Below are 27,794 nucleotides of genomic sequence, written 5' to 3' on the forward strand. Positions count from 1 at the left end.
GGTGGGTGGCTTGGGGTGCCGCTGCCCGGCCAGGGGGGCCTCCTTTTTCTGTTCCTCTGCTTTCCTTCTGGGCCGCTCTCAGTCTACGCAGCTGTCTTCACGGAGCTATATATAGAGGTGGACAAGACCCTGTAAGGCGAGCCGCCTGGCTTCCTGCACATGACGCAGAGGGGACAGCTGGGTGGAGGCCCCCTCCCAGGGCAGCCTTGACTCAGCCCCAGGGGCTCATGGGACGGGGGTGGGGTGTCTGGGCCTAGGAGAGCCTCGCTGCCTCATTTCTAAATGGAGCACACCGAGGTTCCGTTGCAATTAAGACTGCATTCCTTGGTCAGGCAATACCCCTGAAGGAAGGGGATGACTCAAGCTCTGCCCCTCGGTCCAGGGAGGAAGCATTGGTATCCCTCTTCCAGGGTCTCCCTTCCTTCATGCCTTCTGGGCCTTTCTGTCTGGGTGCTTCCATCTTCTTCCCTGGAGTATATCTCACCCCAGGCACCCCTGGAGTCAGTGTGCTTGGGTTTCCTGCTCAATGAACTTGGGAATGGCATTCACTCACTGGGGACCTTGGTGCCCTACCTTTAAAATGGGAGGACCTTTCCCCCTTTCTGCTCCAGATCTGAGACCCTCCTTAGACTGTGCAAGGAAACAGGAAGGTCACCATCTTTCTGAAGGGCCTGTACAGGTCACATGGCTCTGTTGAGCCTCAGTCTCCCTTTCTACACAATGAGGCGTTGGAGGAGTTCGATTCTAAGGGCCACAATTAGAGTCCTGCTGAGGCTCAGAAGCACTGAGGTTCTGTGTTCCTGGGAGTACACTATCACAGGGTTTTAACACTGTAAGGCGTCAGACACGCTAGAAAATTAATTTCCTAGGATTTAACTATTCTAGGTATATAAACTCCCAGGGTTTTAGCATTCTAGAGGAGTGACACTGTGGATTCTACTGTTCACAGTTAACACAGTTAACACTCTTAAGAGTTTAATGTTCTAAGACAGCTGTCTATGCTCACTGTCTTTGGTCCATACTAAGCTTGACCTGAGCCTACGTGGCCTTGGGGCCCTTGTACCCTGTCTACCATTTAGGGGGTCAGAGTAGAGGCCAAGGATAGCCAGTCCTTATGCCCAGCCTTCTCTGACCTCCTTACCACCCTCCCCCCACCCCCACCACACACACACACACACACATCAGCCTCAGCCACCAAGATTAACTTGCTCCCAAAGTGCCAGAGGCTGCAGCTGTGGGTTAAATTTAGCCCCCAGGACACTGGTGTGAACGGTTATGGGGCATTCTCCCATCATTCCTCTGAGTCACTTGTTTATAACCTCAGGCTTGAGGGGCAGAGGGATTGGAGAGGGGACCTCAGGATAGGCCAGGACTGAGTCACCTCTCATTTGGCGATCTCAGAGATGTCACCTCCTGTCCCTCCTGAGCAGCGCATTCAACGATCATTTGCTCACCCCACCGGCAGGTCTTAGAGAGGCACAGCAGCCGGGCACGTCCTGGAGGTGGTCCTGTCCATGTTGCAGAAAGGGCAAAGTCTCACCCCAGGGCTCCCAGCGCGGTCCTGGGCTGCGGGGCATTTCCAACAAGCACCATCAGTGAAGAGACCAGGCTCTGCAAGGCTGAGCAACTTGGCCAAGTTGCTCAGCTGGCAAGTGGCCAGGCCAGGGCTCAAGGCAGATCTGCCCACCTCCAAAGGCTGTGGGAATCCCTCCCCACCAAACTGCCTCCCACCAATTAACAACAACAACAACAACAAATTAGTGGTAGCTTCATTTTTCAAAGACCAGGACAGAAAGTACATACCAAACAATTAACTTATGTTTATCATATGACTCAATGACGTATTTTTAGATTATGATGAATCCCATAGTGCTCACTGCCTACCAGGCATTCCGCTAGCATATTTATATGTGGCTCATTCATTCATCGAGTACCCACTGTGCACTCTTCTCAGTGTTGAGGATTCAACAGTGAACACATCAGGCAGGAATTCCTGTCTTTATGGAGCTTATGTGCAGCCAAAGTGGGCGGTTGGGGGGAGACAGTAACAAGCAGTTATACAGAATGTCAGATGATAACTGCTAAGTGACAAGTAGCAGAGAAGAGGTCATGGGAAGGGACAGGTGGCGGTGGTAATAATTTTAGTAGATAAGTCAGGGTCGACTCACTGAGAGGACTCCATTTGAGCACGTTCAAGCCATGGGATAGGAGGATTCCAGGCAGGGGTAATAGCTTGAGCAAAGGCCCTGAGGCAGGAGCACACCTGCCATGTTCCAGGAACAGGGAGGAAGCCAGTGAGGCTGAAGCAATGAATGAGGAGGTGAGTAGGAGGAGCTAAGGGCAGAGGAGTAAGGTGGGGGCGTCAAGTAGGGCCATGTGGGCCAGTGTTCAGACTTTGGTTTTTCTCTTTGGTGAAATGGGAAGCCACTGTTTTGTTTTGTTTTGTTTTGTTTTGTTTTTTTAAAGAGGACTTTTTTTTTAAAGTTTATTTATTTTTGAGAGAGAGACACACAGAGAGAGGGAGAGAGAGAGAATCCTAAGCAAGCTCCACACTGTCCATGAAGAGCCAATGCGGGGCTCAAACTAACCGCGAGATCACGACCTGAGCCAAAGTTGGGTGCTTAACCGACTGAGGCACCCAGGTGCCCCTATTTCTTAATGAGAATTGTGCGAAATGCAAACTTACCCACAAGTAAAGAGTCTCCCATGCCAGTCTCCCATGTCCCCTTCTCCCCACTTCAGCAACTATTGAGTCACCAACTTGCGGCCAATCCCGTTTCATCTGCCCCAGCCACTCTGCGAGTCACTCAGGGAGAAGTCCGGGGATTGGATGCGAGTATGGGACAGAGTGGGACAAAGCACATGGCTTTCAGCTGAATCAGGGAGGATGTCATCTCCCTTCATCCTTTGAATTTTTACTCATTTAATCTTACCCCAAATTAGGAGGTAGGAATTACCTGCCCCCCCCTTATAGAAGTTGAAACTTAAATGGCCAGCAAACAGGGATCAGTCTTATCATGTTTTTTTTTTAAATTTTTTATGCTTATTTATTTTTGAGAGAGAGAGAGAGAGAGAATGCAAGTGGGGGAGGGGGTAGAGAGAGAGGACAGAGAATCGTCAAGCGGGCTCTGTGCTGACAGCAGAGAGCCCGATGTGGGACTTGAACTCACAAACCATGAGATATGACCTGAGCCAAAGTTGGATGCTGAACCGACTGAGCCACCAGGGCCCCCCCCCCATGTTTTTTTTTTTTTAATGGCTTTGTTGAAGCATAAGTGACATACAATGAACCGCACATAAAGTGTACAATTTGAGAAGTTTTTTTTAAGTTTATTTATTTTTGAGAGAGAGGGAGAGGGAGCCTGAGTGGGGGAGGGGCTGAGAGAGAGGGGAACAGAGAATCTAAAACAGGCTCAGCGCTGACAGCAATGAGCTTGAAGTGGGGCTCGAGCCCACGAACCGTGAGATCATGACCTGAGCCAAAGTCAGATGCGCAAAGGACTGAGCCAACAATTGGTAAGTTTTGATGTGCATATATATACACCCACAAAACCAGCAGCCCAATCAAGTTAGAGAACAGATCTATGTGTCCTTGTGCCCTTCTTTAATCCCTCCCTCATCTCTCCCCACAACACCCCCAGCCTGACAGTCACAGATCTGCTGTCACTATCATTCCTTTGCAGTTTCTAAAGTTTTATAGAAGCAGAATTATGTAGTATGTCCTCTCTCTCTCTCTTCTGACTTCTTTTACTCAGACAACTATTTTGAACTTCATCCAGTTTGTCTACTCATGTCCTGCCTTCATTAGGAATCTTAGCACATCACAAGGGTTATTTAAGAAAAATGCCAAGTGAAAAAAAAATTTTTTTTTTTTTGGCCAAGTGAAAATTCTTGAGAAAATGTACACTCATTTCACCAAGGTCAGAGAACAAACCCCTTGCAAATGTGCCAAGAAACCAAACAATGCCTGCAAGCCTCATCATATGAGCAGGCCTCACCCAGAAGTAGACTTGGGGCTGTACCTCGGCCGCCGAGTATTTGCTGGAATAGTCATGCTGTATGACAAGATACTTGTCACGCTCAATAGTCTCCTCCCATCTCCTAAATGGTCTTTCTATGCGTGGGATAGTCATACATCTATAGTCCTTCCCCAAGGTAGAAGCCAGAACTTATTTTCTCAGCCTCACTGACCAGAAGGAAAAAAAAAAAGATACCAGTAACCGAGGGACCCCAAGGAGACAGTGGACAGTGAGGCCCTCCAGTTCACAAGTCCTTTCACACATGCTGACCGCCATTGGGTTTTTTGGTGCTCCACTTTTTAAAAATTATTGAGAGGCGCCTGGGTGGCTCACTCGGTTGGGCATCCAACTCTTAATTTTGGCTCAGGTTATGATCTCACGGTTCGTGGGTTCAAGACCTGTATTGGGCTCTTTGCTGACAGCACGGAGCCTGCTCGGGATCCTCTCTCTCTACCTCTCTCTGCCCCTCCCCAGCACGCTCTCTCCTGCGTGCTTTTTCTCTCTTTTCTCTCTTTCTCTCTCTCAACATAAATAAATAAACGTTAAAAAAAAGCTTACAAAAACCCACAGTGCCATTATTACACTAATTTTGTAATTATTGAAAAGACGACTTCTGGCTTAGACAACGTGGGACTCCTTTCTCCCTGCTCTTCCCTGTTAAGTACAATGATAAACCATGGAAATATGCAAGAGGCAATTAGAGAGTAACTCTGAAAAGTGACAGAAGGATGATATACTCCCATCCAACAGAGGATGACCCGGGTAGGCTTACTCCTCTAGCAAATTGCACAGGAGTCCCACTGACACCAGACAAATGCAGCCCCGCCAGCAAGGGGAGTTCATCAGAAGCCCACCAACAACAAGCAGCCGGTGGAGGGCAGTGGAACACTCTCCTTCCACACCTGGCCTGAGACCCACATTCCCTGCCAAGGGACGCTGGGCGACCTGGCCTGGGGAAACTCGTTCTGCTCTCTCTGGCAGCAGCAGCAGGAACAGGTGGGAACCCCAGCAGCACCAGATAGCCCAAGCTGGTGAAAATAACATGGCAAAGTCTCTGAAAATTAAATTGTCATTGGAACCGCAGCCCACAGAAGTAGGCCAGCACCCGCATGCCAAACCTAAACAGGGCAACTGCCCGTTATAAAAAAAGAACCAAATAGAACCCAAAGTCTTCTGACATAAAGCCAAAATGTCCAGGATACAATAAAAAAAAAAATCACCTGTCATAATAATAACCAGGAAAATCACTACTTGAATGTGGAAAGAATCAACTGATGCCAACACTGAGATTAATCAGACGTTAAAATTATCTGGCAAGGATTTTAAAGCTTCATAAAATATTTCATAAAAATGCTTCAACAATCAATACAATTCTCTTGAAAATACATTTGAAAAAGAGAAAATCTCAGTAAAGAAATATAAGTTATATAGAAGAGCCAAATGGAAATCATAGACCTGAAAAATACGGAAATAAAATAGATATAAAACAGAAACAAAAAGCCGCTGGATGGCCTCGATAGAAGGGAGATGACAGAGGATAAAATCAGTCCACTTGAGGGTAGATGAGTAGGATTTACCTAATCGGAAGAACAAAAAGAGAGCAGAGTGAAAAAAATAATAATAATAATGTCATCTTGGGCCCATTAGACAATAACAAAAGATCCCACATTTGTATCATGATAGTCCCAGAAAGAGTGGAGAAAGAGAGAGGGTTACTGAAATAGTAACTGAAGTAAGAATGGCTAAAAACTTCCAAAACTTGGTGAAAGACACAAACCTGCAAATTCAAAAAACCGAGCAAACCTCAAACAGGGATAAACCCAAAGAAACCCATGCCAAGACACATCATAATTAAACTTCTTAAAACTAAAGACAAAGAAAAAAATTCTTGAAAGCAGCCAGAAAGAAAAAACACATTACCTATAGGGGACACTAATTCAAAGGAGGGTGGGTTTCTCATCAGATACCATGGGGGCCAAAAGAAAGTGTCACATTTTTCAAGAGCTGAAAGGATGGTCAGAGGTAAATTCTATATCCAATGAAACTATCAGGAACGAAAGGTAAATAACTCCAGGGAATCTACAAAAAAAAAACCTTCAGGAGCTAATAAATGAGCTCACCAATGCTGGGGGATATAAAATCAACACACCCAAATTAATTGCACTTCTGTCTACTGACAATGAACATGTAGAAATAAAATTTAAAACTTAATACTATTTATAATAAGTCCAAAGAAATTGAATATTCTTTTTTTAAGTTAATTCATTTTCAGAAAGAGAGAGAGAGAAAACAAGTGGGGAGGGGCACAGAGAGAGAAAGAGAGACAGAATCCCAAGCAGCCTCTGCACCATCAGTGCAGGGCCCAGTGTGGGGCTCGAACCCACGAACTGTGAGATCATGACCTGAACTGAGATCAAGAGTCAGATGCTTAACTGACTGAGCCACCCAGGTGCCCCAGAAATTGAATATTCTTAACAAGACATGTACAGGATCTATGCTGAAAATTACAAAATGCTGACGAAAGAAATCCTAGAAGACCTACATAAATGGAAAAACATACTATGTTCATAAACTGGAAGGCTCAGCACAGTAAAGATGTCAGTTCTCCCCAAATTGAACTATAGATTTAATTCAATGCCTATCAAAATCCTAGAAACATTTTTAATGGGCATAGATAAGCTTATTATAAAATTTATATGGTAAGGCACAGGCCCTAGAATAGTTAAAACCATCTGGACAAGGAAGAATAAAGGGGGAGGAATCATTCTACCTGACGTTAAGGCTTCCTGTTTAGCTCTAGTAATCAGGATTGTGTGGCAAAGAGTCAGACACACAGATCAACGGAACACAATAAAGGATCCAGAAATAGATCCAAATGTGCTGAACTGATTTTTGACAAGGGTCAAAAACAAGTCAATGGAGGACAGAGACTTTTCAACAAATGGTTCTGGAACAATCAGACATCCATAGGCCAAGAAAAAAAAAAAAAGAACTTCAACCTACATCTCATACCTTATACAAAAATTAACTCAAAATGAACTTAAATGTAAAACATCTAAGATAATCTTGATAAAGAAGAACAAAGTTGGAGGTCTCACACAGTTTTATTCCAAAACTTACTACAAACCTACAGTAATCAAAACTGTGTGGTCCTGGCATAAAGACAGACATACAGACTACTGGAACAGCATAGAAAGCCCAGAAATAAACTCTCACATATATGTCAAATGACTTGTGACAAGAGTACCAAAACCATTCAATGAGGAAAGGACAGTCTTCTCAACAGTGTTCAGAGAACTGGATACCCATATCCAAAAGAATGAAGCTAGACATTTATCTCACACCATATAAAAAATAAACTCAAAATGTAAGAGTGAAAACCAGAAAGCTTTTAGAAGAAAAGATGGGGTGAAAGCTTCATGATACCGGAACTGACAATTACTTGGATATGACACCAAAAGCACAGGCAACAAAAGAAAAAACAGCTTGGACTACATCAAAATTGAAAACTTCTGTATATCAAAGGACACAACTGACAGAAAAGGCAGCCCCTGGGATAGTAGAAGATATTTGCAAATCATATAAAGGGTTACTATCTGAAAAATATAAAGAACTCCTAAAGTTCAACAGTAACAAAACAAGCTGATTAAAAAATGGCCAAAGCACTTGACATGTTTGCAAAAGGTGTATAAATGGCCAATAAACACATGAAAAGATGTTCAGCATCACTCATCACTAGGGAAATGTAAACCCAAACCACAAGATCCCGCCTCACACCCATTAGAATGGCCGCTATGCAAAAACAAACAAAAAAGCAAACAGGTGTTGGCAAGGATGTGCAGAAATTGGAACTCTGTGTACCACTGGTGGGAATGTAAAATGGTACAGACACTATGAAAAACAGTATGGCGGTTCATCGAAAACTTAAAAATACAATTACCATATGATCTAGTAATCCACTTCTGGTTATATACCCAAAGGTATTAAAAACAAGTACACCCGTATTCACTGCAGCATCATTCACAATAGCCAGAAGATGAAAACAACCCCAGTGTCAATCTACAGATGAATGGATACATAAAATGTGGTATATACGTACAATGGAACATTATTCAGGCTTAAAACGGAAGGAAATTCTGACACGCGCTGTAACGTGGATGGACCTTGACGACAGTATACTAGGTGAAAAAAGCCAATCACAAAGAGACAAATACTGTATGATTCCACTGAAATGAGGTACCTAGAATAACCAAATTCATAGAGGCAGAAAGGAGAAAGGTGGTTTCCAGGGCTTGGGGTAGGCAGGAGGGCATAGGGAGTTGGTGCCTAGTGGGTCACAGAGTTTCAGTTTTATGAGATTGAAAAGAATTCTATAGATGGATGGTGGTGGTATCCTACAACAATGTGAATGTACTTAATGTCACTAACTGTACACTTACAATTGGTTAAGATGCTAACTTTTATGTTATGTATATTTTACCACAACTTAAAAAAAAAAGAGAGAGAGAGCTTTGTCAGTCCAAGACTGGACTTGGCTCTTTTTTTTTTAATTTTTTTTTTTACATTTTTATTTATTTTTGAGAGACATAGTGTGAGTGGGGGAGGGCCAGAGAGAGAGGGAGACACAGGATCCAAAGCAGGCCCCAGGCTCTGAGCTGTCAGCACAGAGCCCGACACGGGGCTTGAACCCACAAACTGTGAGATCATGACCTGAAGTTGGACACCCAACCAACTGAGCCACTCAGGCGCCCCTGGACTTGGCTCTTAAAGAACAAAGTAAGTGAGCATCTTTTTAAAAAAATGTGAAACAAAACTATAAAACTTCTAGGGGAAAAAAAATAACAGGAGAGTAGTCTTGGCATTTGGCTAGGGAAAGAGTTATTAGACTCAACATCAAAAGCATGATCCTTAAAAGGAAAATTTGACAAATTAATCCTCATCAAAGTACAGAACTTTTGATTTGCAAAAGCCCATGTGAAGAGGATGGAAAGATATGCTACAGACTGGGAGAAAATATTTGCAACATCTAGACACACAAGGAAATCTCAAAACTCGACAGTAAAAAAAACAAAAAACAAAAAACAAAAAACACCCAACAATCCAACTGGAAAACAGGCAAAAGACCTAAACCGATATGTCATCAAAGATGATGTCAGATGGCAAATCATCTCCTGAAAAGATGTCCAATATAATTACTCATCAGGGAAATATAAGTTAAAAGTACATCACTGCACAGCTATCAGAGTAGCTAAAATAAAAAAATAATGACACCACCAAAATGCTGAAGAGGAGGAGAAACCGTATCCCTCATACATCGCTGGTGGGAACGTAAAGTGGCATAGCCTCATAGATAACACTTGGCAGTTTCTTGTAAAATTAAGCCTGCAGCTATTATGTAACCCAGCAATTGTCCTCTTGGGCATTTATCCCCAAGAAAGTAAAACTTCTGTTCCTACAGAACCGATACGGGAATATTCATGCCAGCTGTGTTAGTAACAGCAAAAAACTGAGAAACAGCACTGTTCTCCCTCAATGAATAAATGTAGTACATACAGGGGCATCTGGGTGGCTCAGTCCGTTAAGTGTCTGACCTTAGTTTATGTCATGATCTCGCTGTTCGTGGGTTCGAGCCCCGTGTAGGGCTCTGAGCTGACAGCTCAGAGCCTGGAGCCTGCTTCGGATTCTGTGTCTCCCTCTCTTTCTTCCCCTCCCCCACTCGTGCTCGCTCTCTCTCTCTCTTTCAAAAATAAACGTTAAAAACAATTTTTTTTAATGTAGTACATACAAACCATGGAATACTACTCAGCAACACAAAAGAGTGAAGTACTGATATACACAGTAACTTGGGTCAATTTCCAGAAGATTAGGCTGAGGGAAAAAAGTCAATCCCAAATGATTACATACCATATACATTAACATAACATTTTGAAATGACAAAAATTTTTAAATGGAGAACAGATTGGTGGCTGCCAGTCATTAGGGACAGAGTGGGTGGTGGCGGGGGGGGGGTTCTGTATATTTATAAAAGCACAAGAGAGGGAACCCTATGGTGGTGGAATGTTCTGTCTCCATTGTGATGGTGGATACGTGAACATACACGTGTGATAAAATTCTATAGAACCAAATATGCACACAAATGAGGACAAGTAAGGTTGGGGAAATCTGGATAAGAGCAGTGGGGTGTCATTTTCAATGCCCTGGTTGTGATATTGTACTAGTTTTGCAAACTAGTATCATTGGGGGAAACTAGGTAAAATGTACAAGTGTTTTCTCTATTATTTCTTAAAGCTGTGTATGAATCTGTAATTATCCCAATAAAAATTTCCACTAAGAAAAAGATCAAAGATTACCCAATATCTAAGGAAAGTCTCACGAGAAACAAATGAAAGGAAGGGAAATTGGAGGAAACAAAGAGAAAAAACATCAGGACGCAGAAAAAATTCAAACATTGCTAGTAATAATGTCCAAAAATGCTTACATAATAAAGCGGCAAACACTACAAAAAAAATTCCAGAGAAATTAAGAAGAACTTTCAGAAATTAAGAAGTATAATGGCAAAAATATAATACTGGATAGAAGAGTTGGAAAAGAAATTTGAGGAAATCTCAAATTTGAGGAACAAAAAAGATGAGGTAAGAGAATGAGACAAGCAGCCCAGAAGTCCAATATCTAAATAACAGGAGCTTAAGAACGGAGAAAACTTGGAGAGAAAATGGTTTAAAGCCATAATTCAGGAAAGTTTCCCAGACTGACAGAGCTCACCGAGTACCCAGCTCGGTGGGTGAGAAAAATTCACACCAAGTACATCATCGGCTTGAAGGTTCACAAGGCTGGAGGTGAAGCAAAGGGCCTGAAAGCTTCAGAGAGGGAAGAAGCACAACACACATGTAGCACTGGGAGTCAAAACGGGATGGGGAAACACCGGCATCTAAAATTCTGAGGGAAAATGAATTCCCACCCAGAGTTCTGTTACCCAGGCAAGCTCATCCCTACATAAGACTAGAATAAAAATAGTCAAGACCTTCAGAATTTCATTCCCTGAAGTGGTTCTGAAGAGAAGCTACATTTTAGGGTTAGGAAAAAAGTAGTCCACGAAGTCATAAACCTTCTAGAAGTTAGTTTTCTGTAGGAAACTTCAAGGGACACGGTCTCAGCAAAGTGTGACAAGGAACATAGGCCCGGGGATGTTGTTAAGCAGTAAGTGTCCTTACGGGAGATGGCTTCACTTTTGTGCACACCAGGTTGTCTGACACACTGGCCACTTGTTATAACGAGGATGGAGCTTCGTGAAGACAGCCACTAGCTCCACTGCCTCCTGTGTTCCTAGGTCTGGGGAGGACCGATCTGGGGAGGATCACTTTGGGCCTGGCCACAGGTCTCCACGTGCCCAGAAGCCTGTCTGCAGGAAGCCCCCTGTGGATGTGCTTCACCAAATCAAGGAAGCAAATCCAGATAAAGGAAGACAGAGGATTCAGGAAAATGGGAGATCTGTGTAGGAAGTAGCAGAGGGAAATCCTCAGAAGGGTGGGAGATCCCACCATGACAGCTGGGGGAAATCAACCAGCCCAGATTCGAGCGAACGAGGATTCTGGAAACACAGTGCCAAGAGGAAATTGACGGGTGTGCACATATCAGGAGAGTTGCATTTACGGCAGACTTTGGGTACACAGAAGTGATAAATGCCTAGAAACTGAAATAACATTTTAAAAAGTGACAAAAGTAAGAAGTTGTACAAGAAAGGAAATGGAATCATATTCTATGATGTGACTTTGTTGAGGTCGTAATAGTCATAATAATATATACACTGAATGTTAATCTAACCCAAAATAATAATACAACTATACATGGAGAAAGGGGAAGAGAAGCCGTGTGTAGTGTGTGTGTGTGTGTGTGTGTGTGTGTTGGGAGTGTTAAAGAAATCAATAAATGATGCCTAACGCTGCGGAGGCGTGATTTTCATAGGCATGAGGGTAAACACCAAAAATACCAATTGAATTGGAAATGGTTGCCCATTGGGAGTTGGAAAGGAAGAGATACAGGCAACTGCAAGCCTTGCTTTTTAGTTTTTTTTTTTTTTTAACGGGTCTTCCAGAAATATTTGGTTTTTTAAATGTCCAGAAAAATTTTAATTATAAAATTTTAATTGAAAAACTTTAATTTCAATTCTGTAAAAAAGGGATTCTACAGAAAACAATGCTGTGTGGTGTTGGGCTGGTGCTCACAGCACACACTGGTCTCACCCAGCGCCCAGGAGCAGCTGATGCTGTGGAGTGGTGACATTGTCTAGGGAAGAATCAATTATGGAGCCAGCACAGAGACTTGCCTTGCCAGGCTGGGGCTTTCCTGTAGGATTCAGTGTCCACTCCAGACCTGTGCCCAGTGTGCATGCGTGGGCCGTGGTTTCTCTCAGGATGGCTGGGTCCCAGGACCAGGAATCGGGGTGGGAGAGGGACCCTTTGCGGCCACCCAGCGTGTTTGGACAGCCGTTTTCTGATTGTGAGTCCTACCTGCCTGAAGTCCCAGACATGCTCACCTTCCCAGCCTCCCTTGGAAGTAAGGTATAAATACTCCTGCACTCCAGGACGCAATGTGTTAATGAGCAGTTTGGTCCCAAAGAGCAAAACTGGGGAAGAATGAGTGCTCCAGAGATGCCAGCCATGGTGCCCTCCGCCACCCAACGTCCTCCTCCGAGCCCAGCGTGACTCATGCCTGAGCAGCTCTGGACAGAATGTGAAGTTGGAAATGGTATGAGAATGAGGGGGGTGGCGGTGGGGCCAAAGGAAGAGATGTGCAGAGAGGCATCAGGCACACAGATGGGGAACAAGAGGGGGTGGAGAGCAGAACCAGAGAGGCAGAATACCAAGAGAGCAGGGGAGCAGCCAGGCCCTCATTTTCAGGGCGACCTCATCAGCAAGCCTCATTTTCAGGGCGACCTAAGTGAGCCTGTTCCTTTTGCTCAAAGAAGGAGGGCTGTGCGGAAAGGTACCGGCCCCCAAATTCTGGGACCTGCTCTTCGGACCTGCCCTCGAAGGGGAGGTGCATAAGAACAGGAAACCCACGTCCTGGGACAGGTTTCACCACCAGCTCCCCCACACCCATCTCCAGCCTCTGCCTGTCAGAACCTGCACCTCCTCTCTGGTTCGTGAATTCACCCAGCTGCTCAGGGTCAGACCCCTCCTCCTGTATCCTCAGCCGGTTGCCACAAACACAGGGGCCTTGTTCGCCGTGTAGCCCCAGGGCCTAGAGTTCCACCTGGTGCAGAGCCAGGGCTCTGTATATTACCTGTGCAATGATATTAATAATTCTTAGAGGTCCCCAGAGAAAGCCATCTGCTCCCTCCTTGGAGGCCACCAGCCGTCTTCCTGGTGCCCACGTCAGCATCTCTGACGGCTGGCTCCTTCAAACCACCCTTGCCTGCCAAGTGTTGCGCACATGAGCCGGAGTTGTCCCTGCTGTCCTGGGGCTCACGCAGAACCATACGGCAGGGGGCCTGGCCTCCCGTGGGCACTCCTTTGGGAGCCTCGGCACCGGTTACCCCGAGACCTCTCCTCTCTCCATCCCCTTCTGCATCCAGCTCAAGACCAAACACCAGTTTGGGGGCACATCTCTGCTCTTGCCTCAGCTCCTGACTCTGGGTGTTCGTAAGGCCCAGCCCGCTCTTAAGGGAGAGACACAGGGTCTACAGCTGCTCCAGGGTACGGCTATCCATGCGGTCTGCGGCTGAGCGGCCGGGCTCCGTGCTGCCCTTGCTCTGGTCTAGGTCTTTCCAGCCAGTAGTCAGGGCGGGGAACATGTAAAGAAGAGGCTGGGCCAAGGGACAGTTGTACTGACTTTATTCCCCTTCACTCTTGTCCTCACCCTCCTGCTATCCCCCACGCACTTGGGCCCCAGACACCAAGGGTCCACACACACACCCGACACAGCTACCTCTGGGCCCCCAATGAGGAGTGTGGTGGCAGCACCTGCCAAGTTCAGAGGCTGAGGCTCTAACTCCAGCCTGTGGTCAGGGGGCTTGAGGCCCACCTCATCTCTCTGCTCACCTCCAGCTGGCCCAAGACCAGGGAGCCCAGGGGGAGCTGGGGAGGGGGCAGGCCCAGGTTCCAGACCCAAGTTCTGGACAAATGGGCTGAGAAGTCCATCTGGACTGAGGGGCACCCACCCCCACCCCCTCTGCCCTGTACATCTCTAGCGGGATGTGATGATCCCCTGCCCCCTTCCCCACAGGCCCTGGGAAGTGGGTAGGACGCCCCAGTCCCCTTACTCCAATATCCAGGTGCTTGTTAATGTCTTAAAAATAAAAAGGAAAAGGAAAAGCTGGTAAAACAAGAACCCCTACCCATACTGGCACTGCTGAGGTTCCATTATTGCTTCAGACCCTTGTGATCTGGCTGGAAAGGAGCTCCCACCCACACTGGCCTGAGGGGAAGAGAGCATTTAGCACCAGGGACCAGGACTCCTGACCCCACTGGGACAGGGGCCTCCCAAGAGAGGGCTTGGCCATGCCCACCCACAGCTACAAGGACCATTTTGACCAGAGCCCAGGCTGCCTGCTGTCTGGATCCCCACCCTCAGAGGAGAGGTGTATGAGAACAGGAAACCCAAATCTTGGGACAGGGTTTCAACACCAGCTCCCCCCACAACAGCCATCTCCAGCCTCTGCTTATCAAAGTGTGGCCTCACGGGGACCTGATCTGGCCAGCCCCCGCATCCCCCCTGCCTTCTCCCCACCCGGCTCACTCACTAAAGCTGTAGTGGGGCTAGCTGGTGACAAGACCACCAGTCCCCATGGGAGACCCTGGTGTCAGCGACAGGGGGTTGGGGGAACCCAAAGGGGTCCAGACCTACAGCACATTGGGGGAGATCAACTTTTTCGGGGAAAACATGAGCCAGCTCTGAAGAGCTGCCAGGCACTGGGACCAGAGGTTAGAAATAGCAAGGAAGAGGAGGAAACAGAGGACGGGGCGGGGGGGGACCCTGAGGACGTCATGGAAGCCCAGAGATCAAGGGGTAGAGGAGAGGGAGCTATAATAAAGCAGGAGCCCGGAACCCTCAGCCTTGGGGTAAGGGAGCTACACGACTGGGAGCCTGACAGGGAGGCTTCCTCCCTCAGTGAGGGGCCCACCTTCTCTCTCCAGAGGACAGCAGGGGTGTCTGAGGGCATGTCTGTAGGCTCTGGCTTGCACTACTGCCACGGCCTCAAATGCAACTAGGCCAGGGCACTGCCCGCTCTGTGCCCAGAGAACAATCAGGGCTGTGTAGCTTGGATTACGAATCCTCAAATCACTCGGGCTTCTTGGAGCTGCCCACATCTGTACAGAATAAAGTGCTTCGTTTATTGATGATTAAAATGTCCCCAGCCCCCACCCCAGCGCCATGGGCCTCACAAGGAGGTCAGAGGGGTTCCAACCCCCTCAGCCCTTGGGCTGATGGGACCCACTCCCCCCCCTGCCCCCTGCCCCTGTCCCCCTTTGGGCTTACCCACTCCAGCCATGCTTGGGAAGGTGGTGGTGTGGGGGTAGTCGTGGGGGTTTAAGGTGCAGAGTATAACAAACAAAACCGTATAAACACAAAAGGAAAGAGCTTAACTAGGAAACATGTAGCTTATGGAACCTTCCTCCCCATTTTAAAGGCAGGAATAAAGACATTAAATGACAACAAAAAACGGTGTCCTATTAGTGCCAGCCTCGTGGGGGCAAGCATTGGGCACAGGCTGGGGCTCCCCCAGAACTCCTGCCCCCACCCTGGGCCCTGAATGTGCAGGTTCCTCTCGCCCACAGTGCTACAGGTGCCCTGCCCACACCGCAGAGGCCCAGGGATGCCGGGTTGTGGCCAGACCTAGGAAGATGAGGCCTCTGCCTTCAGAGCAGGGATGGGGACAGACACACACACATCTCTGGTGTGGGAGAGACGACCAGGGCAGCTGGTGAGGGACGGGGTGCTCTGTGAACAGCAGCCCTGCCCCCTGCCCCACTGATAGCACCTTGAAACCTTAAAACATTTTGTCTATGCCTCCTTCTCAGGGCCCTGCCCCTGGTGTTCACCCATTTGCAGGGACTTCGACTGCAGCCCTTGGGATCTGGCACTGCGGGAGCCAGCCCGTCTGCCCACCCAGGGCCTAGCCCCCAGCCCCCTGAGGCCCAGAGGCTTCTGGGGATGTCTTCTCCTGGACTCAGGGACCTCAATGCAGCCTGGTACAGCTCAGGGTCCCTGTGCCTGCTGCCAGGGTGGTGGGCGGGAGAGCAAATGCCTGGGGTCCAGCCCCTGCCTACCCCACTGCACACGGTGCAAAGCTGGGTCTGCAGCCTTCACACTCCGCCACTCCCTCCACAACACGCTCACAGGCATCCAGACTCAAGCTCTGTGCCTCAGTGTCCACAGCCCTCAGACTGGGTCCACGACTCCTTCCGGGGGTGGGGGGTGGCTGGCACTCCAACTCTTCCCCAGACTCCCCAGGATGAGGGGGCAAGTTGGGGTGCACAAGGGCGGCAGAGATGAGCCACCGAAGCTGACCCAGGCTTGGCTTGGCCAACCCCCCTCCGGCTTAGGCATCAGCAGAGTGACCCGTCACACCTGCTCCCCAGCCCCTCCCTCCCTGCTGTACCTGCTGCTCCAGCACCCCCCTCACCTGGAGGGCGGTGCTGGTAATAGTTTCCTCTCTTTTCTTTTTCCTTCACTTCCAAGAAAAAAAAAGTAAAGGCTTCAAGGAGTCACTGAAGGGGGGGCCCTTGGTGTCCTTCCCCCACGCTGGGGCCACCAGCCTGCAACACTCCCAGGGCCAGGGGCCTTGAGCAGCGTGTGTCCGGCCGCCTCTGGAGGTGAGGGCGGCAGTGCCAGGCCAGTGCTGCTGCCCTCCCACAGGAAAGACGAGAGGGCGGGGTGGGGGGTCCCTCCCAGAGGCGCCCCCCCGGGCTCCAGGCCCCGCGCACGCGCGGTTCGGCAGTCAGTTGTTGGCGCTCATCCTCCCGCCGGAGTTGGCAGTGGTGGGGAAGAGTGGCGGTGGGGGCGGCAGGTGGGGCGGGGGCGGCAGGGTCTGGGGCAGCCCCGGGAGCAGGGGCAGTGCGTGAGTCGGAGGCTGGGTGGGGGACAGGCCTGGGGCAGAAGGGGGGCCGTCGCTGGCCAAGGGGTGACTGACGCGGAAGCATTTCTCCTTGTGGGCCTTGAGCATGTTGGAGAAGCGGAAGCGCTGGCCGCAGACATCGCAGGGGTAAGGCTTCTCGCCGGTGTGCGTGCGCCGGTGCCGCTTCATGTTGGGTCGGCTGGTGAAGCTCTTGCCGCAGATCTCGCAGATGTATGGCTTCTCCCCTAGGCATTGGCGACGGGCACCGGGGAGTCACTGAGGAGTCCCCAGACCCCAGCTCCGCACCAGCCTCCCGCGCCCAGAGAACCATAGCAGGGCCCAGCCCCGGCATCCGCAGGGCCTCCCTACCCTGGGAGGCAGGGAGGACGGCACCGAGCCTCATAGAGAAGGGCAAACTGAGGCCCAGAGTTGAGAAAAGGGGCATGGCTGGGGCCACCCCAGGCCTCCGGAGCAGGACTGCGAAGGGGTCCCTCCCTGGAGGCCGCCATACCTGTATGGGTCTTCATGTGCTCGTCGAAGTACTGCTTCATGTTGAAGTCCTTGCCACACCACTGGCACATGAACTGCTTGTGGCCGATGTGGATGCTCATGTGTGACCGCAGCTGGTACTTGTACTGGAAGCGCTCATTGCAGTTCTGAGGGTGGGGGGGAGGGTGAGGCCCAGGGGCAGAGGAGGGAGCAGCCTTCAGGAAGGGAAGCGCCTGCCTGTGACCGCAGGGCCCAGGGAGGACACACACACCGGGAGGGGGTCCTGGGGTGGGGCAGCACACGGGCAGAAGAGAGGCCAAGGGCAGGCAGGGCCCAGGCGGGAACGGAGGTCAAGAAGTGGAAAAAGGCCACAGAATGGAGGGAGTCCTCATGCTTAAAGCTGAGCTCCCCCCCCCCCCCCACCGCCCCTCCGTCCTTCCTCCTTGTTGGAAGACCTGCCCCCCTCATCCCCGTCCACAGCCCTGTCTCTGCTCTGAGATGTTCCTCTCTCCACCTCTCCAGAAAGCCCACCCCATGTACCGTTCCGGCCCAAGGAGACTGCCCACCCTGAATGCGTGGGGGTTGCGTTGGAGCTGGGGTGGCAGAGGGTGGGGGCCGGGGGTGGGGGGCAGGCAGGTGGGCATCCAGGTAAAGATGGAGTGGGAGGCAGGGGCCGCAGACACCAGGGTGGGCCCCCCCCTCTTTCTGAATCCCGGACTCCACTCCCCACAACTCCCAGGTTTTTAGGCAGCTGCCGCTCCCGCTCCCTGTCCGTCCAGGTGGCCCCCGGGGCAGGCAGAGGAAGGAGCTCACCTCGCATCTGAAGGGTTTCTCCCCAGAGTGCTGCAGTGAGTGCACTTTGAGAGACATGCTTCGTTTGAAGGACTTCCCGCAGGTCTCACAGGTGAAGGGCATGTCCTTGGTGTGGGCTGTGGGGCAGGCCATTATGTCTCAGGGGGACGGACCCCCATGGCTCCTCCCAGGGGCTCGCTGCCTGACCACCTCCCACACAGGGCCTCCCGGGAGGCCCACCTACTTTAAGGTCTGCTTCAGAGCCTCAGTCCAGGATCTGGGGCTGACTTCAGGGTGAGGGCTCTTCCCTCTGGGCTATGTCTGTCTGTCTGCTCTCAAGTCTGGTCAGACTAGCATGGAGGCCCTCACGTTCTTCAGCCTCTGGCCAAGGCTGCTTCACTCCCAAAGCTTTGGGGAGAGAATGAAGGACTCCCAAGTAGGACTGGCCTCGGCTCAAACCCTGGCCCGCCACTGGCTCCCTGCACAGCCTCTGTGGGCCTCAAGCATGCCCTTCTATAAAGACAGGCTAGGAGTGGTACTGAACCTCAAAGGTGGGCCTTACAGGGGTGACACTGAGCAGTCCAGAGGGAGTTAGCTGTGCTCCCCTAAAACCCTGGAGAGGTGAGGACTTAACGAACTGTTCAAGGAAGATCTGGGGGGAAATAACTGGAGCCAGAGCTCAGAGCTGGGGAACTCGAGCCCAGGAAGACTACCAGTTCTGGGTTGCTCCCCATGCTCCTGGCTGAGACCTCGAGCCTGGGGCCCCAGCTCCCAGGTGGCTGGAGAAAGGGGGGAGGGCCTGGCCAGGGCCATATCTCCCTTGAGCCCCAGGCCCCAACTGGGCAAAGAAAGGAGGGGCACCTGGACACCAGACTTCCAGCCAGGCCCACAGAGGGGAGGGACAGCCATGCCCGAGGCAGAGTAACCCAACACACACTTGGGGGGGCCTCCTTACTGTGTCGCATTATCATGGGTTGCATTCAGAGAAGCCCAAAGCCCTGTGACGGCCGGAAAGAAGGTGATAAAAAAATGGGAGGCACACCTGTCCTGAAACCGAGGGCCTATGTCTGCCCATACGTCACTTTGCGTGATTTAGGAAAAGGCGCTCCTTTCCCTGGTGGCCACAACCCCATGCTGTGGCACATAGTCCGGTTAGCAGTGTGCCAGCTGGATTCTGGTCCCCGTCTGCCATCTTGTCCAGGAACCCTTGTGCAACGTGCAACCTGCCCAACTATACATGGTAGTCCTGACCTCTGCAGTCCTGTCCCGGCCACGTTTGCCACTGCAAGCAGCCTCCCCAGGCTTCACAGCTGAGAGGGGCCTTTTCACGCTTTCACACCGCCCTTGGATGGGAAGTCCTTCCCAGCACAGCCAGCAGCTGGCCGAGCTCTGACCCCGGGCCCCATCCTCTCCCGGCCTACTCACCAACCATGTGCTTGCGCACGTGGGCCATGGTGTAGAACTTCTTCTCGCAGATCTCACAGGAGAACTTCTTCTCCGCATAGCCATGCACGATCTTGTTGTGCTCGTGGAGGGACCAGAGCTTCTTAAAAGCTTTACCACAGGTCACACACTGTGGGGTAAGAGGACTTTAGGCCCCAGGTCCTGAGTCAGGACCGTGTGTGACCTGGGACAAGCTGCCCCTCTCTGGACCTCCGTTCCTTCACCTCACCTGTGCTGGCGAGAGAGCCCCGGATGTCCAGCGACCAGCCAAATCGGATGTTCTGGGAGTTGGGGATGGTAATCCACCCACCCAGGGCTGCAGCCTGGGGCCCTCCCCCATCCTTGAACCGAACAAGGGTCAGGGCCCTCCTACACGAGGAAGCCCCTCCTCGGTGCTCATTTTAACAAAGCATCTCTCTACTGAGGGGCCATGGTAACAGGTCTGGCGGAGCTGGGGCACTACCTTTGCTGCCTCCCCCTGGGGGGACCCAAGCCCTGACCCCGCGGATCCTCGAGGAGATAGGTGCCAAAGGGCCAGGTGGGGGAGACTGTGGGAGGTACCAGGCCCCACGAGGGAACGGAGGGTGGTGGGAACCCTGGGGGCCCCCCTCCTCCTCCTGTCCTACGCATCCCTGCAGGACACTCTTCCAGAGGGCTGGAGTAGGTCAGGCTTGGGCAGAAATGGGTCAGGGCGCCCAGCTCAGAAGAGGCACACGCGTCTTTCCCCTTCAGGAGGAAGGCTCAGGTGTGTGCAGGTGGACAGTCAAAGGGCTGCCCAGCAGGCAGGCACGTGGGAACAGGTGCAGGAGGGTGGGGCAGGAGGCCAGGTAACCCCCCGGGAACACTTTCTCCACAGGGCCATGCAATTAGCAATTAGCTCAGGCAATTAGCGCCGGCCTACCTGCTGCCCCATCAATCCCCTCCCACGTCAGAACAAGCCAAAAGCAGCCAGGCTGGCCCTGTGCTGCCCACACCCTGAGAGGCCAGGCTGGCACACAGGCTGACCCGGGGCCTGGCCACCAGCCCAGCTCCCCTGCTTGGCCCCAGCAGCCCCTGCTCTTCCCAAATTTCTCATCCAATCCCTCCTTCCAGGCCCAGGCCAGCTGGCATCTCCAAAGCGCTGACAGCAAGCAGGGGCTTTCTCCTGCTCGGTCACCCCTTGCTCCATTCAGCCTTTGTGGCAAGTGGAAATGGCGCCCTCTCTGGGCAAACCCTGCCCCGCTTTGTCTGTCAAACCATAAATGGTGGTGGACCTGTTGGCCTTCTAGCAACCCTAGGATTTACTAAAACACGGACTCATCCCTCCTGGCAGCTGGCTATCCGCCAGTCTCAAGTACTCAGACAACTCCCTCCTCTCATCCTCCAAAGCCCATGCTCCCCTTCGCCCCTCTGGCCAAGGGTACTGTTTGTTTCAGTCCTATCTGCACGTGTCTCCACACGCCAAGCCCGGTTCCGCCCGCCTCCTCCAGGAAGGCACTGGCATTATCCCCACCACCCTGGGCCTGGGCCAGCTCCAGGGGCCAGGGGTAAGTCCGGCTTCCCCAGCCTGTCTGTCTGGGCGACGCGGGGTGCCTGGCCTCAGTGGCCGTGTGGCGTCAGCGGGCCTGCTGCCCGGCCCTGCCCCACCCCCCCACGGAGCCGGCGGGGCCCACCTGGATGTTGCGCTCGCAGTCCGTCTGCCGGTGCAGCAGCAGCTCGCTCTCCAGCAGGAAGCGCTTGCCGCACTGGTCGCAGATCTGCATGCGGCTGTGGGTCACGTTCATGTGCTTCTCCAGGTACCAGCGGTTGTTGAAGACGCGAGGGCACTTCTGGCATGGGTGGTGCTGCTTTTCTTCCAGCTTCACCTTGGCCCCCAGCCCGTCAGTGGCCTGTGGCCCTCGGGCCGGCGCAGAGGCTCCCGGCGCGGGCTTGGGCCTCTTCCCACCCCGTGGCCTGGTCTCCTCAGGCTCAGGGGGGCCCCGGCGCCGGGCGTTCTCTCGGGACCGAGTGGCCATGCGACCGTGGGGAGGGGGCTCTGCCCTGCTGCCCCGACGCCCCGCCGGCCCCTGCCTGCCCCCTGCCTCCCCCTCTTCCTCCTCCTCCTCCTCCTCCGAGCTCTCTTGATCCTGTTCACTGTGCCCTTCCTCTTCTTCCTCCTCTTCCTCCTCTTGCTCACTGTGCCCTTCCTCCTCATCTTCCTCCTCTCCCTGACTGCCACCCTCCTCTTCCTCCTCCTCCTCCTCCTCTTCCCCTCCACTGCCACCACCCTCCTCTTCCTCCTCTTCCTCCTCCTCCTCCTCCTCCTCCTCCTCCTCCGAGTGTCTCTGCAGCCCGTCTTCCCGCCCCAGCACCATGGTGGCCGGGCCCGGGGTGGTGCCCGGCTTCCCCTCGGGCCCCGTGGACACGTGCAGAGTCTGGTTGTTGAGGTTCACCTCCACGATGATCTGGGACTGCTCCCGGCGGCCGTAGGTGCCAGAACCCCCTAGCTCTTCCTCCAGCCCCTCCCCGCCCTCCAGCTTGCACAGGCTGCCAGGGGGCCCACCGGCCTCTTCGACACCACCCTCCTTCTCCTCCTTGAAGAAGGGCTGGGCTGGCCCAATGGCAGCAGGCACCGTGCCACCCGCGGCCCCTGCCCCGTCCTCGACACGCACAGAGTAGGGGTCAGGGCCCTCACGGGCATAGATCTTGGGCAGACCTGGGGCGTCTGCCTCCTGCTTGATGTCACAGTAGTAGGGTGGTGCGGCCGGGGCGCAGCCAGTGGCCGGCTGGGCCAGGGCCACGGCGCTGGGGCCCGGGGGGCCTAGGGAGCGGGCATCCAGCAGCTCCTGGCAGGACGCGGCGATGTCAGCCATCTGCAGCAATGAGGCGGCGCTGAGCACCTCGTGGACGTTGGCCGCGTTGACCAGCAGCTTGGATGTATAGATGAAGTTGAGGATCTGCTGCAGGCCGCCGGGCGCCAGCGCCTCCAGGGACAGCTCCACGCGCTGCAGCTGCTTGTTCTGGGTGAAGAGGGAGTGGAAGAACTGGCTGTAGGCAGCCAGCACGCCCTTGTGTGCCGGGAAGACGCTGCGCTGGGGCACCAGCACCAGGTCCACGTCGCAGAGGTCAGGCTGGAAGAGGCGCTGCTCATTCAGGCGGCCCATCAAGCAGGCGAAGTGCAATGCCACGTCCTCCACCAGCGAGAACTCGGCCGCCGGTGAGTCTGTCGTCTTCTCAACCAGCAACTGCGGGGCACGGGGCACAGGTCAGGTCAAGGCCAGCAACCTGGGCAGCACCCACCACCGGGGAGGCAGCCTGCCCATCACTCCTGGCTCCACATTAGGGAGAAAGAGCTGAGGCTCAAGCAAGGATGCGGGGCGGGGCTGGGGGGGGGCGGGACCAGGACTCAAGCCCCCCGAGCCAGCTGCCCCTTAGAGCTCAGACTCCAACCATGACCTTCGGCTCCTGGGTTAGTAGGTTAGCTTTTCTGAGCCCCCAGCGCTTCCCTGCAAAACGGGAAGTCATCCTGGACAGGGAAGGGGAAGAGAAGGAAAGAGGAAGTAACAGGGACTAGGGTGACCAACTGTCCAGGAGTGCCTGGGACCTAGCGGTTTCCTGGGACGTGGGGGTTTTCTGTGCTAAAACCAGGGCCGATCTGGGCAAACTGGGGCGAGGTGGTCACCTCAGACACAAGCATTGCTTCAGCATTTCCTGAGCTCCGTGGATTCTCTCCCTCATACTCACTCACATGTAGAAATAAAACCATGCCTGCCCAAGCCCAGACACCTCAAGAACGAAAGTCAGGCTCACGAGCTCACCGCTCAGCCTCTGGCTGCTACTGCACCCTGGGGGTAGCACCTCAGAAACCCCTCACCTCACCAGTGGAAGTCCTCAGGGTCTGGGCCTGAGGCCTTGCAGAGGTGGAAATTCTTGTGAAGAAATCCAGGCCCAGAGCCTGGCCCCACTGTTCTGCTGGAGGAGGCTGGTGGGATCTAGCCAGCCCCTTCTTAACGGGACCAGTCTGCTGCCCATGGCCTCAGGACTGGCTGCCAGCAGCTCCCCCTCACACAGGGGTTCTGTGGGGGTAGAAGGACAGAGCTGTGTTACCTGTCCACTGTGCTTAGAGACAGGAGCCCCCCAAGGCTTGTCCTAGACCCTCTTTCCTCTAGGCCCCCAGACCCCAGGTCCGGTACGGTCCAGGCCCCGAGGCTCTAAGATGGCCCCATCTTGGAAGTCACACTACTCTGAAGCCTCAGAGAGGCCCTCAAAGTCTGATGGGTCAGATTATCAGGTCCTTGGGCCACATCCGGCACCTGTGAATTGTCCAGAATAAGGGGCCGGCTTAATCATCCCTGGCTCTGCCACAGCAGCTTCCCCAAAAGGTAGACAGCACACAGGCAGGCTGCCCAGTCCTGTGCATAGGTCAGGTGCACAGATGTTCAGTTAATATTTGCCGACCACCTGCCTGGCCGGACCAGCTCCACAGGTTCCAGTTCGGGGCCCTCCTCAGGCCCCGTTTAGCTGGGTCAGAGCCGCCTGTATTTGAGGGTTACCTTGCCCCACTGCCGACAAGCCATCAGCTCCTCTCCCCCAATCACCTCCCTGAAAGCCCTGGGATGAAACCTTGGTTCCGTCTATCCAGAGCTCGCCCCAACGCCCCAGGACAGTCCTTCCATTGATAGGGCAGCAGTGGGTGGGCCCAGTCTGGGCTCAGGGGTGGTATCTATGTTCACCTATGAGAATCTGCCCCAGGCGTCAGGATGAACCTCAAGGAGCCACAGGGGCAACCTGCTTCCAGATCTGTCCTGAGCCCCACCCTGCATATCCAGGGCAGCATCCACCCCATGCTCTCTCAGATCCCAGTCTGGCCAGACTCTTGACCATGGAGACCATCTTCCTCAAGTTCTCCCACGCCTCCTGCCTCCCAGCCAAGAAGCCAACCATCTGCCCCTCTGTCTCGGGACTGCTAGCCTGTCCAGGCCTGGCCAATCTAACAGGGATATGGTGCCAAGTCCCTCCCATCTCCCTCCTCTGACTCATCCTGATTCATCTTCTGGGACCAAACCCTACTGCACGGATGGGGAAACCGAGGCTCAGAATGGAAGGATCCCACAAGTGAACAACAGCAGAGCCCCAGGACTTCCAGCTCCTTGCTGAGGCCACCCCTTCCCTGCTGGATTGGACGCCACTCCATGTGGATGGATTTCTTGGCTTGCAATGACTTAAAGAGCAGTAAGAGGCTTCTGGGGAACCTCAGACTCAGGGGACCAGCTGTGCTTCCCTAGACCCCACCACTACCCTCTGCAACCTGTGGCCTCCTCCCCAGAGCTGCTACCACTTGCAGGTCAGTGAGGGGTCAGGATGCAACTTGGGTTGTAAGAGGGCCCCTAAGGGCCACCAGGGGCCAGACAGTGGCAGAAGTGGCTTGGATAAGGGCTTGTTAAAGCCGGGCCTGTTGAGGGGAGCACATCCTAGGCCACATCCCCCTTCCCAGAATGCCCTCCGGTGCCTACCTGGCATTGGGAAAAAGGGCAGTGCCCGACCTTCCCATGCACAGACCTGGTCCCAGGGCCCTCTGGCCTCAGCAGGAAAGGAGGGGCTGGCCTGGAGGGTATTGGTGCCCCTAAAGACGCTATTCCCACAGCAGTACCCCCCCCCCTCCCAAGCCAGTACCACCCTGCACCCTTGAGGGGCCCGAGAAGCTCACAGTCAGGAACCCTCTCTGGACTTAATTGGCAAGGCACACCCATCCAGCCTGAGTCCATAACCTGTCAACTACCTCGGCAGGGCTCGGCCACCCCCTTGCCTGGCACCTCCCATGCAAGGCCCCCAAGCTGCGCCTGCCTCCCCAGCCAGATGTGCCAGTTCCCTGAAACTGCAGACATCCCTCCCCACTGGCTGTGCCAGCTGCAGCCAGGTGCACTCCATCCTCAAGTCCAGACCAGGTCAGCCTATTTAAGATACAAGACCAGGGAAGTGGTCAGGCACTCCTGTTGCCCTCAAACTCTCCCGGCAAGCCAGGCTGGGGATGGGGGGGGGGGGGGGGGAGGGCGGTGGGAAGGAGCCCAGGTGCCAGGGACACCTGCCGAGACTGCTCACCAGGGCCAGAGCCTTCTGGATCTGAGGGATACCCTCTCTCAGCGCCATGAAGCCTCTGGCTCCCTATCCTGACCTCCATGGAGGCCCCGGGATGAAACCTGGGCTTGCATCGGCACCCCCCCCCACACACACACCCCAAACGCCCACGACAATCTTTATTGCCGGGTAACCATAGGTGGGGCCCAGACTGAGCAAGGGGGCACAGGTTCATGACTTCCAGGCTCCTCTTTTTGGAGAGGCGGTGTCTGTGTCAGCCTCTTCTGCGTTCATGGCCCCACTCCTTCCCCAGGAAACAGGCCCAGAGAGGGCAGAGGACTGGCCCAAGGTCACACAGTAGTCTGGACCGGAGCTGCGGACGTCCCGCCCCAACACACCCGGCTTGGCCCGGTCGCCCCAAATCCCCAAACAGGGCGGCTCCAGCGCCCACGTGGCCCGAGGCCCAGGCGGGAATCCGACCTCCCCCCTCCCCCCCATCACCCAGTCGAGGGCGGCGGCGTCCCAGGCTCGGAGAAGCGCCCCCCTCCGCCCGCGCCTAGCAAGACTTCAGCCTTTCGCGCCTGGGCCCCCACCCCAGGAATTTAACCCCCTCCCCGCCGAGGGCCGCGCCGTAGCGCCGCATTCCCGGCCCGCGGGGACCCGGGAGAAGGGGTCGGGGAGACGGGCGAGGGGGAAGACCCCTCCAGCAACTCCACCCTGAGCTGGCGGGCCGTGCGCTCGGGAGGGCAGAGCGGGCAGGTGGGCGGATAAGCGGGGGGACAGGCAGGGCCTTGCGTACCATGGTGCCGTGGCGCTGGGGGCTCACAGGGCCCCGCGGGATCGCGCTGCCCCCGGCGGCCGGGCCGGGGCCGCTCCATGAAGCGCCGCGCTGGGGGCCGCCCCCGCGCAGGGCCCCGCGACCATGGCCCCCGGGGGCGCGGCCGGGCGGGCGGAGGCGCAGGGCCGCGGCGAGTCCAGCAGCCGAGCAGCTGCGGCCCCAGAGCCTCGGGCGCGGCGGGCGGGGGGCGCGGGGCGCCGATTGGAGCCCGCGCGTCAGCTGGGGCCGCCGTCTGGACGCTTAAAGGGCCAGGCCGCCCTGCGTGCCGGCGGGGGGCGCGGACACGCGTGGTGTGCGCGGTCCCGGTGCAGCCTGCTCTGCCTCGGGCCGCAGGGGACCCCAGCCGGGTCCCACTGCTCCCATCCTAGCGGATGGGCCCCGGCCTGACTCTCTCGCGCCGAGCCCCCTTCTTGCCGGGAAGTTCGTCCGAGAGTCTAATCTCGGTGCCTTCCAGCTGCGCCACAGAGGCGGGGTCGGAGTAGGAGGCGGCCCTGAAATGGGGAAGCTGGGCGCGCCCACTCCCCAGCTAGCTGCAGAAATGCTTCCACCTGCTCCCCTGAGCGACCCCAGCTGAGAGACCGAACCCCCGTACCCCAGCCGCGCTCACCACCCCCACCCTCTGGCCTGAGCTGCTTTGATCTGAGGGTGAGTCTAGGATCTCCAGCTAGCCCTGCCCCCCACACCCCCCTTCCCCAGGGCATCCCAGAGCTCTTTTTACTCTGTGCTGGTTGGCCCATACCTACCTGGTGGCCTCCTCTGGATTTCCACAGGGCAGGGGCCCAGGGCAGGAGATGCAAGAACCCGACCCCAGCTGCAGCGACCAAGCCTTTAACGGTGGCCGGCCCAGCACTAGGGAAACGCAAGATGAGAGGAGTGGGGGCCAGAGGCCCAGGCCCCACTGTGCCCCTCAGCCGTGTGACCTGACCACTGCTGAGTAGCCTCCCTGCTCAGTCTCTGCTGGCCTGCGGAATGCTGCTCTGGCACGGACACCAGTGGGGGCAGGGGGCTAGCTGTGCTGGCAGGAGGCTGCAAAGGAACGCTGCCAGGCTGAGCAGGCGGCAGGGTGGGGACCGCAGGGCGCTGGCCTGGCAGGGCCCAGGTGGCGGCTGGGCCACCAGGGTGG

General features: G+C 54.0%; 1 protein-coding gene across 2 annotated transcripts; it reads right to left on the reverse strand.

The window, feature by feature from the left end:
• Positions 1-13,610: 13,610 nt before the first annotated feature.
• Positions 13,611-27,591, reverse strand: ZBTB47 (zinc finger and BTB domain containing 47). 2 transcript variants are annotated; one of them, XM_042956652.1, is made up of 6 exons: positions 27,415-27,591; positions 21,453-23,003; positions 19,783-19,930; positions 18,379-18,494; positions 17,588-17,732; positions 13,611-17,321 (listed from the first exon to the last, which is right to left on the reverse strand). In XM_042956652.1, exons 2-6 carry the CDS (start codon positions 22,920-22,922, stop codon positions 16,960-16,962), a joined length of 2,241 nt encoding a protein of 746 aa, XP_042812586.1. In that variant the 5' UTR covers positions 22,923-23,003; positions 27,415-27,591; the 3' UTR covers positions 13,611-16,959. The 2 variants fall into 2 exon arrangements, with proteins under 2 accessions (XP_042812586.1, XP_042812585.1); XM_042956651.1 differs by lacking the exon at positions 27,415-27,591 and adding an exon at positions 26,633-26,716.
• Positions 27,592-27,794: the final 203 nt, after the last annotated feature.

Source organism: Panthera tigris, chromosome C2 (genome assembly GCF_018350195.1).
Source record: "Panthera tigris isolate Pti1 chromosome C2, P.tigris_Pti1_mat1.1, whole genome shotgun sequence".
Lineage (NCBI taxonomy): Eukaryota > Metazoa > Chordata > Mammalia > Carnivora > Felidae > Panthera > Panthera tigris.